The 9,262-nt window shown below is 35.3% G+C and overlaps 1 protein-coding gene across 1 annotated transcript; it reads left to right on the plus strand.

Annotated features, from left to right (window-relative positions):
* The first annotated feature begins 200 nt into the window (after window positions 1-200).
* LOC149407206 (anaphase-promoting complex subunit) lies at window positions 201-7,364 on the plus strand. The gene is made up of 20 exons (XM_089612017.1): window positions 201-472; window positions 544-703; window positions 790-911; window positions 1,324-1,561; window positions 1,977-2,154; window positions 2,249-2,327; window positions 2,411-2,496; window positions 2,772-2,901; window positions 3,001-3,033; window positions 3,180-3,428; window positions 3,600-3,677; window positions 3,767-4,029; window positions 4,207-4,269; window positions 4,376-4,443; window positions 4,927-5,032; window positions 5,246-5,387; window positions 5,990-6,088; window positions 6,343-6,607; window positions 6,693-6,760; window positions 6,863-7,364. The coding sequence occupies exons 1-20, from the start codon at window positions 302-304 to the stop codon at window positions 6,998-7,000; spliced, it is 2,736 nt and encodes a 911-aa protein (XP_089468143.1). The 5' UTR covers window positions 201-301; the 3' UTR covers window positions 7,001-7,364.
* The last annotated feature ends 1,898 nt before the right edge of the window (window positions 7,365-9,262 follow it).

Below are 9,262 nucleotides of genomic sequence, written 5' to 3' on the forward strand. Positions count from 1 at the left end.
TTTAACGGCGGAAGTATTTACGTGTAATTAAATTTGTATCATGAGGTATTTTTGCCAAAAAAATAATGAGTATATAAATATCGGTTAAAGCAAACTTCGATTATTTTTATCGCTATTTCCCCTTTATTTTATTCTTTTTATTGTTATAATAATGTAATAATAATCAAAGGAACCAATACGAGAAAAGAGAACTCAATTTTCCGCGGTCATATTTTTGAAATAATATTTTCGTGTTCCCAAACCCGCTTAAACCCTAGAGAACGACTCTCTCCGACCAGAAAGCGATCTCGGAGCTCCGTCCATGGCGGCGTTTCTGAAGCCGCCGGGAAGCTTTTCCGTGACGCCTCACAAGGTCTCCGTCTGCATTCTCCTCCAAATCTACGCCCCGCCGGCTCAAGTCTCCGTGCCCTTCCCTTTCTCCTCCGTCGCTCAGCACAACCGCCTCGGCTTGTTCCTTATCGCTCTCACCAAGGTCAGTACTTCATTTCGCTGTTCCTGGCTTAATGTGCTGTGGATAATTGAACCTCTTTTTTCGCCGTGTAGTCTTGTGATGATATCTTCGAGCCGAGACTGGACAAGCTCTTATGCCAATTGAGGGAAGTCGGAGGCTTGTTAAGCCACTGGCTGACGGATCACTTGATGAGCCGACTGTCGTCTCTTTCGTCCCCCGACGATCTGTTCAACTTCTTCGGTGAAATGAGAGGTGAGTCTGTTGTCTCTCTATATTTGTTTGGAATAATAAGTTCTGGTTTCAGTTCACTGACTTGATCGCTGGTAATTTGTCTCCAGGGATTCTTGGGGGTCCTGAAGCTGGTGTTATTGAAGATGACCAGATCATTTTGGACCCCAATAGCAGTCTCGGAATGTTTCTACGACGTTGTGTACTTGCTTTCAATATGTTGTCTTTTGAGGTTTGGTTTTTCATGTTTGATAATTTATTCTGTGTTGATGAAATTTCGCTGTCCCTCTGTATCTTGATTGGAAGCAACTAGAGTGAAGAAAATAACCTGTGAATCAAAATCTTATGCCGTTTTCCCACCACTCAAACTTTAGTTTACTCATGGCTGATACGTAACTGATTCATTCCTAATATAGGTCTACCTTTGATTTATGTATTCTTACAAGGTTTTTGGAATGTTTCGCATAACATTTCTTTTATTATAAAAGAAATCCACTTGGGTGCAGAAGATTATGTTTGGTGTACTGTTATATCCTAAAATTTGTTGGAACTTGATTGGAGAAATTTGAATGCTTTTTCTTTAATCTCAAAGAAGACGATACTTTTCATGTATTTAATTTTAAGGTGCCAAAAATTTAATGCAGGGTCTGTGCCATCTTTTGACAAATATAGGGACGTACTGTAAAGAAGAACTATGCCCTCCTTATGAAGCACCGCATGACTCTAGTAATGATTCCGAGGAGCTATCAGAATATGAGAATATGGACCTGGAAAACTTAGTCTTTGAAAAGGTCGACGAAGAGATAGAAGCGAGAGAAAGAGCCAACGAGGAAGCATCTTTTCATCTCCACTTACCGTTGGCGCTTTCTGGTTTGGTGGAAGGTATAAATCCTGGAGTCGTTATCATAAAGTTAAGATGTTCATAAAACGAGATGAGAACTACATTTTTATTCAGGATACCATATTTTCTGGAAACCGTTTACGCATCGGCATCATAATTTTGATAGTAAATAGTTCCACACAAAATTTCCTGCTCCTGAAATTTTGTAGCATAATGTTAATTTCTAGAAATAAATAGACTCCACCTTAATTATTTTGTGTTGTTAACGAGTGAAACTACATTTACAGACGGTACTTGTCATTCTGTTCTTTCATGAGAGAAACAGTAAAAGGAGAATCTGACGTGCTCTTAATTGAAGCTGTCTTAGCATCTTTTCCCCCCATGATGTGTGAATTATATGGCTGAAATGTTTAAAAATATGGAGAAGGATCATAACAAAAATATAGGATTTCACAGATATTGAGGTTCCTTCAAACCCGAGATTGCAACCTAGTGACAAGGGTAAGGAAGTTTGTCAGTATTTGCATCCACCAACAAATGCATTACAGGATATCGATAACTTTGGTGCCATGTATCTACAAACAAACTGGCAGATTCAAGGGTTTCTACATGAACAAGCTGATGCCATTGAAAGGCAAGGCATCAATTTGTTTGTTTGGTTAAAATAAAATATTCATTCTCTTTTTTATAAATTTTGAATTTTAGTATCTGAAGATACAGTGTCGCAGGAATGGAGGTTCTTTCTCTTATAATGCGTTTGAACTTGTTCTAAGGCAGTTGCAAAAATCTGCACCTAAGCTACATCGCGTAAGTTAAATCGCAAATGTATATCGTCAATGGTCTTTTGTCATCTTTTTTCTCTTTTCAATTTATCTTGGACTCTGATGCAGGTTCACTTCTTGCGTTACTTAAATAGCGTTCATCATGATGATTACTTTGCTGCACTGGAGAATCTTCATTGCTATTTTGACTACAGGTAAATTAAGAATTGACTTTCTATTTTTGCATCCTAAATTGTTTTATCCGTAATTTTAAAAATTAACAGTCAAATGAGAAACGATTAAGGCAGAGGTCCCTTTTTTCTCCTTGATGGATCCAACTATTCTGGTGTCTCATCGAATCTTGTGCTGCTTCGGTTTCTGTTTGCTTTTTCTATTTGGTTCCAACTCCTGTTTACCATTTGTTTCTTAAAAGATTTACATAAGTGATATTTTCCAGAGATGAACTGATCCAATAATAATGGGACTAAAGTGCAGGGATTGAAGGAGTCGATTCAGTTCCTCCGGCTTCTGCTTACAATGATTTAGGAAGATACGAAGTTGCTTTGTTGTGCTTGGGAATGATGCATTTTCACTTTGGTCACCCGAAGCAAGCTTTGGAGGTGGGGAAGTAGTCGTGCCTTACCTTAAGCCTAAACAGTTCCTTATTAACTGCTTGATTATATTGTTTACGTGTGTGTGGTTTTTGTATATCTTTTCAGGCTTTCACTGAAGCAGTTCATATATCTCAATCGGTACTTGTTGGGCTAATTTTATTATATTTTACTGATATTTTTTTATAATCCTGGTGGCGGCGTCAATATATGTATTTGAATCATTAGGAAGGATTGCTCATTTCATAATTTTCCTGCTCTTAGACCTGTGTTTTCATTTTATGCAGCAAAGTAATGATGTTTGCCTTGCATACACATTAGCTGCTATCTGCAACTTGCTGTCAGAAACGGGTATCTCAAGTACAACTGGTATTCTGGGATCATCCTACTCACCTCTTACCAGCATAGGAGTTTCATTCTCGATCCAGCAACAGTTGTTTGTACTGTTAAGAGGCTCTCTAAAGAGAGCAGAAAATTTGAAGTTAAAACGACTTGTGGCTTCCAATCATCTAGCCATGGCTAGATTTGAATTGACGGTACGAGCAGTTGTGAATTTCTTTCACTAAAACTGTTGTTCGTATCACAAGTTCCTATACTAGTCTTTTTTTTTATCCTGCAAGAACATTATTTGAATATTTACTTTCACTTGTACTTTATTTTTTCTTCTTTATGGGTAAAGTGACTTGTTATATGATCATACTTCACAGCATGTCCAGAGGCCTTTGCTGTCTTTTGGTCCCAAAGCCTCCACCCAGCTAAGAACTTCACCAATTAATGTTTGCAAGGTAGTTTGGAAAATATGATTGTTCTATGTGCATTTCAGAGTCATTGTCTCCATTTGATAAATGTTACTCCTATGTAATCATTCTTGCAGGAGCTGAGATCAAGTTCTCAACTGATTAGTGAATTTGTAACTGAAAACACAACGCTAATGACTGATGGTCATTTTAGCACGGAATGGCTTAAGAATTTGCAAAAGCCAATGGGTTCACAAGTATTATCACAAGATATCGGATCTGAAAGCACTCATAACTCGTTCCAGTTTTGCGCACAACTAAGTTCAATTCCTAGGTCGGTGTTGCAATTGGTGGGTTCGTCGTACTTGCTACGAGCGACGTCATGGGAGATATATGGCAGGTAATATTAAGGACCTTTGTTCTTTCTTTTTCTATAGTGAGATTCCTATCCACAATTTTTACTAATGAAACTGCAGTTATCACTCTTTATTAGAGCTTGAACTACATCGTTAAAGGGATATTTTAAGTTGATAATTTGGTTCTTTATTTTTCTTTTCCCCTTTTTGCATGACATCAGTGCCTCTCTAGCCCAAGTAAATGCACTTGTTTATGCAACTTGTTTTGCTGATGATGTTTCAAGGTAATTATTTTACATCATTACAGCATTTTAGCACTGTTTCCTTTCCATTATATATTGCCACCTTCCATTTTAACTTATTGAGGTGCTCGTAAATGAATCATTGCAGCACATCTGATGCATCATTAGCATATGTGAAGCTTATTCAACATCTGGCAGTTTTTAAAGGATACAAAGGTTGGTCTAAATGGTTACATGCCATACTAGCATCTTTACTCTTGTAACAATGATGAATATTTTATATTTAATTATCCTCAGTTAGATTTGTACGCCAGTGTACTACACATGGTAAATCATACTATACCTGCTTCACATTTTAAATTTACTCCAAGGTTCGTGAAGTTAATAATCAGTTGAATACCATAGCAGATAACATTTGCTTTTAGCTTGTTAAGAGAAGGTGCTACTCTTAATCTGTGGTCTGATTTTTGTAGGATATTCTCAAAGTGGTGCTGCTCTTTTCGGTTTAAACCTTTAGAACAGCAATTTGCTATTATCTTGTAGTCTATTTGTGTACTTATTCTCAAATATAAATGAGTTCTTTTTATAGTTACCATTTTCTTGTTCTGCTAGTAGCGATCCACCCTTTCTCTATATTGTATTATACATTCAAACATGGAAACCTATCATTTTTTACAACCTAGTTTTCTCTGTTTGTAGAGGCTTTTGCTGCTCTGAAAATAGCAGAGGAGAAGTTTTTATCCGTTTCAAAGTCTCGAATCCTGGTCCTCAAACTACAACTGCTTCATGAGCGTGCTTTGCATAGGTATTTTTCCTACCAATGTTGTGTTTTAAGACATATTTCATGTCCAACATACATATGTAATATCATACATTCATGTCTGCTATCTTTGTGTAATTGGGGCTAGTTCATATATGCTATTTCATTCTTTTGTTCTCTTTTCTTTTCCATTCCTTTATTGATATTTGTAAAAATCAATCAATACATAATTTAACTCCTCAAATAATAAAATTACAGAGGGCATCTGAAACTTGCCCATCAAGTGTGTGACGAGCTCGGAATTCTCGCTTCATCTGTAACTGGTGTGGACATGGAGCTTAAGACCGAAGCAGGTCTTCGCCGTGCTCGTACATTGCTTGCAGCAAACCAATTCAGCGAGGTTTGAATTGTATTGCATTTTAGTCTTTACCTTGTGCTATCTTTTGAACCCGGAAAATGAAATGAAAAATATGAAACTCTTTAGCATTTTCTTCTCTTGTATTGCAAAAAAATTGAAGTAAAAAAAAAATTGAGGCAAAATTATGTGGAAAATATACAACTAAAAGATGGACTTAATTTTCTTTGGAATGTAGTGATTTAACCTAAAGCCAATGGAACTTACATTTGTGTGGGATTTCATTTACTGTACTCCGCCCTTCCTTTTGTTCCTTAACTTTATTTTTTGATTAGCTTTTTGTTTAAATTTTTATTTTCTAACACATCCATACAATGAGAAAATTGTAAAGAATCTACATATTTTGCCTCAAATATTTTGGAACTTCCACATGTATGTACAAATTAGTTTGCTGCTAACTGACTTCTTGCAGGAGATACAGCTATCTGACCTCATTTGCATTGTTTTAATTGCAATTTGTTCGATTTGTTTTTTTACGAATTTTATTTTAATCTACATATGCGTAAATAAAATGCTTGTTCTTATTGTCCTTGATTAAGTTTAGGATTTCGATTTTGTTTTTAAAATTTAAATAACATTCTGTGCAGGCAGCAGAGGTCGCTCACTCTCTTTTTTGCATGTGTTACAAATTCAATCTGCAAGTCGAAAATGCAAATACTCTTCTACTGCTTGCAGAAATACACAAGGTAGTACAGATGTTCCACTATTAGCTTCAAGCTTTTTGTGGTTTATTTTAACTCTTCCACTGCTTGTAAACACATGTACAACCTTTCATCCAATATATAAGATCAAACTTTATCTTATTCTAGCTTTATGAAAACTTGGTGAGCTAAATGCAAAATCCCTAACTGGTTGGAACCAAGAAATTGTTTATTTTTCATTATCTAGTCACTTTCTACTTTAAAGAAATTTCCATTTCCTTGTATTTTTGCTTAATCAGAGATCAGGAAACGCTGTTCTGGGCGTTCCGTACGCGTTGGCGAGCCTCTCATTTTGCCAGTCGTTCAACTTGGATCTTCTCAGAGCTTCGGCCATAGTTTCGCTGGCCGAACTGTGGCTCTCACTTGGATCTAGCCATGTAAAGAGGGCTTTGGCCCTCATTCACGGCGTTCTTCCCACCATTCTCGGCCACGGTGGTTTGGAGCTCCGTGCTCGCGCCTATATTGTGGAAGCCAAATGCTATCTTTCTGATCCAAACTTCTCAGGTATACTCTGTCTCTCTCTTAGGTACACGTTATGTGATTTCTTAGCCACATAATGACTGTTCTATGGTGGATATCTCGAAAATAGTTCACGATGATCACGAGTTGGTGCTGGATCCTCTGAGTCAAGCTTCTGAAGAGCTTCAAGTGCTGGAGGTAAAACAGTCTTATCTTTTTTATTATTGTTATTATTTTACTTGTTCAATAGAGAATTTCTGTTTTTGAATAGAGGGTTTGATGATTGTTGTGGATGGGCAGTATCACGAATTGGCAGCTGAAGCATTTTATCTGAAGGCCATTGTATTTGACAAATTGGGGAGATTAGAGGACAGAGAAGAAGCTTCGTCATCTTTCAAGAAGCACATAAAGGCTCTAGAGAATCCCCAGGCTGGCTGAATAAATTTACACTTATTAATATGTTGGTAATCGAATCATAATTGATTAATTTTATGTGAATCATTTGAGATTGTTCTACTATAGCTCTTGAAGTTGTATAGCAAATATACGCTTGTGCGAGTCTTCTTGGCCTTGACAGAACACATATTGACGCAGAACACATAACTGAGGATGGCTACCATTTATGTTCTAGCCTATCCTTTAAAGTTTATACAAATCTAAGTTCAATGTTGAAATTTATTTATAAATTTCTGCAGAGTATTTTAATTCATTACGGAAAATCTGTTCAGCGCTGCCATTTCTCCGAATGACCATTATTGGCTTAGAACATCCCTTTGTTACGAAATGTAATACTAATTATGCTAAAATATCTCTTGCTCTATCTTTTTTTTTTGTTTAATTAAACTATGAAGTTAAGTTTGACTTTTCATGATGATTATTTAGGCAGCTAAATAGCTATCTTCTACACATAACAATTGTAAAATAGCCAAGGTTTAGGTAGTTTCTAAATTTTGGCCGTGACTTATCAGAAACAGTTTTATGCTGGTCAAATGTATGATAGCTCTGTAAAAAGTGTAATTGTTATTACATGTGTTTCTTTTAGATGCAAGAAAAATAACTTTTTTTTTAATTTTTTTTATATATATGTTTATAACTGTCATAATACAACTCTGTGATTGAAACAATACTGTGATTTTATTGATAGGTAATGAATTGAATTGATATATATACACATATGAGAAGCATCTAGAATAATAAACTATTTTCTGATATTTAGGGATCTACTAAATCAATACATAACTACTGAAAATTATTGAATTATTGACGATCTATATTTATATTTACAAAATCACATTAGTAAACAATAATATTCATCTAATATCGCTAACACTCCCCCTCAAATTAAATGCATAGATGTCAATCATGCATAACTTGAAAATTCTAGGTGAACAACCTCTTTGTGAAAACATCTGCCGCTCGTTGATCGGTCGGAACATATACGTTACAAACTGATTGGGATTTGACTCTCTCTTTGATGAAATGTTAATCCACCTCTACATGTTTGGTTCTGTCTTGATGGACTGGATTGGCTGATCGGTCGGAACATATACGATACAAACTGATTGAGATTTGACTCTCTCTTTGATGAAATGTTAATCCACCTCTACATGTTTGGTTCTGTCTTGATGGACCGGATTGTGATAAAATGCTAATGGCTTTCTTGTTGTCACTATATAGCATCATTGGGTGTGAGCAGAGGCGGCTCGACATGTAAAAAAGAGGCCTTTCATAATGATATTTAAATAAATTAAAAATAAAAAACAACACAATGTAAACTATGATAAATAAAATTCCTAAAACAAATTTGTGATATAACTAATATTTTAGTATAAAAACGAGAATTCTTTTTGTTGTGAAATCGTAGACTTGTTGCAAAGGCGACATGTAAAAAAGAGGCCTTTTATAATGACATTTAAATAAATAAAAAATAAAAAATAACACGTAAATGAAATTTCTAAAACAAACTTGTGATAGAACTAAATATTTTAGAATAAAATTAGATTTTTTTTGTTGTTGTTGTGAAACCGATAAAGTTGTTGCAAAAAAAAAAAAGTATCTAAAAATAGAGGCCTTATTTGTCTCTCTTTTTTTAAATACATTTTAACTCAAAGATAATAGCATTTGAAAAAAAAAAAAAAATCAACTAAATAACACCAACAACAGTAAAAGCCACTTCAAAGAAATATGCGAGTGCAAATAAAAAGGACTAGTAAATTTTGTTATAAAGAATAGAAGTAACTTCTATATAGATAGCTTATTTGCCATATATTACTTGACTTAAGCTTGATTTTACTTTAAAATTTTGAACTTTTATATAAAAAGCTTATTTGTCATATATTAGTTTTTGACGTAGGCTTTATTTTATTTTAAAAATTTCGGAGGCCTTTTTTCCAAATTCAGAGGTCCAAAAGTGAAAATAGTTTTTTAAACTGTAAAATGGTTGGACTTTTCCCTTTTATTCTATTCTTCTTGTTTTATTTGTCCAAGTCCAGCCGTAAAAATAAAAAAATAGGCCTTGTTTCTGGAAGGGCCTTGGGCCATTGCCCCACTCGTCCCCCTTTTGGGCCGGCCTGGTGTGAGAACTCCATCTTCAATTCCTCAAGTATTCGATGTACTCATATTAGCTCGCAAACTCCCTGTGATAGTGCTCGGAACTCGGCTTCAGCTGAGCTTCTTGAGACGACTGCTTGCTTCTTACTC

The sequence above is a fragment of the Urtica dioica genome, chromosome 1, assembly GCF_054948205.1.
Source record: "Urtica dioica subsp. dioica isolate 48M chromosome 1, U.dioica_male_clone48M_v1_H2, whole genome shotgun sequence".
Lineage (NCBI taxonomy): Eukaryota > Viridiplantae > Streptophyta > Magnoliopsida > Rosales > Urticaceae > Urtica > Urtica dioica.

Excerpts from the sequence above, each read along its gene's own strand:
- LOC149407206 (XM_089612017.1), top strand. The coding sequence starts at position 302 with ATGGCGGCGTTTCTGAAGCCGCCGGGAAGCTTTTCCGTGACGCCTCAC. Across the intron at positions 4,030-4,206 it reads TCATGGGAGATATATGGCAG|TGCCTCTCTAGCCCAAGTAA; the intron begins GTAATATTAAGG and ends GCATGACATCAG. Across the intron at positions 4,270-4,375 it reads TTTGCTGATGATGTTTCAAG|CACATCTGATGCATCATTAG; the intron begins GTAATTATTTTA and ends GAATCATTGCAG.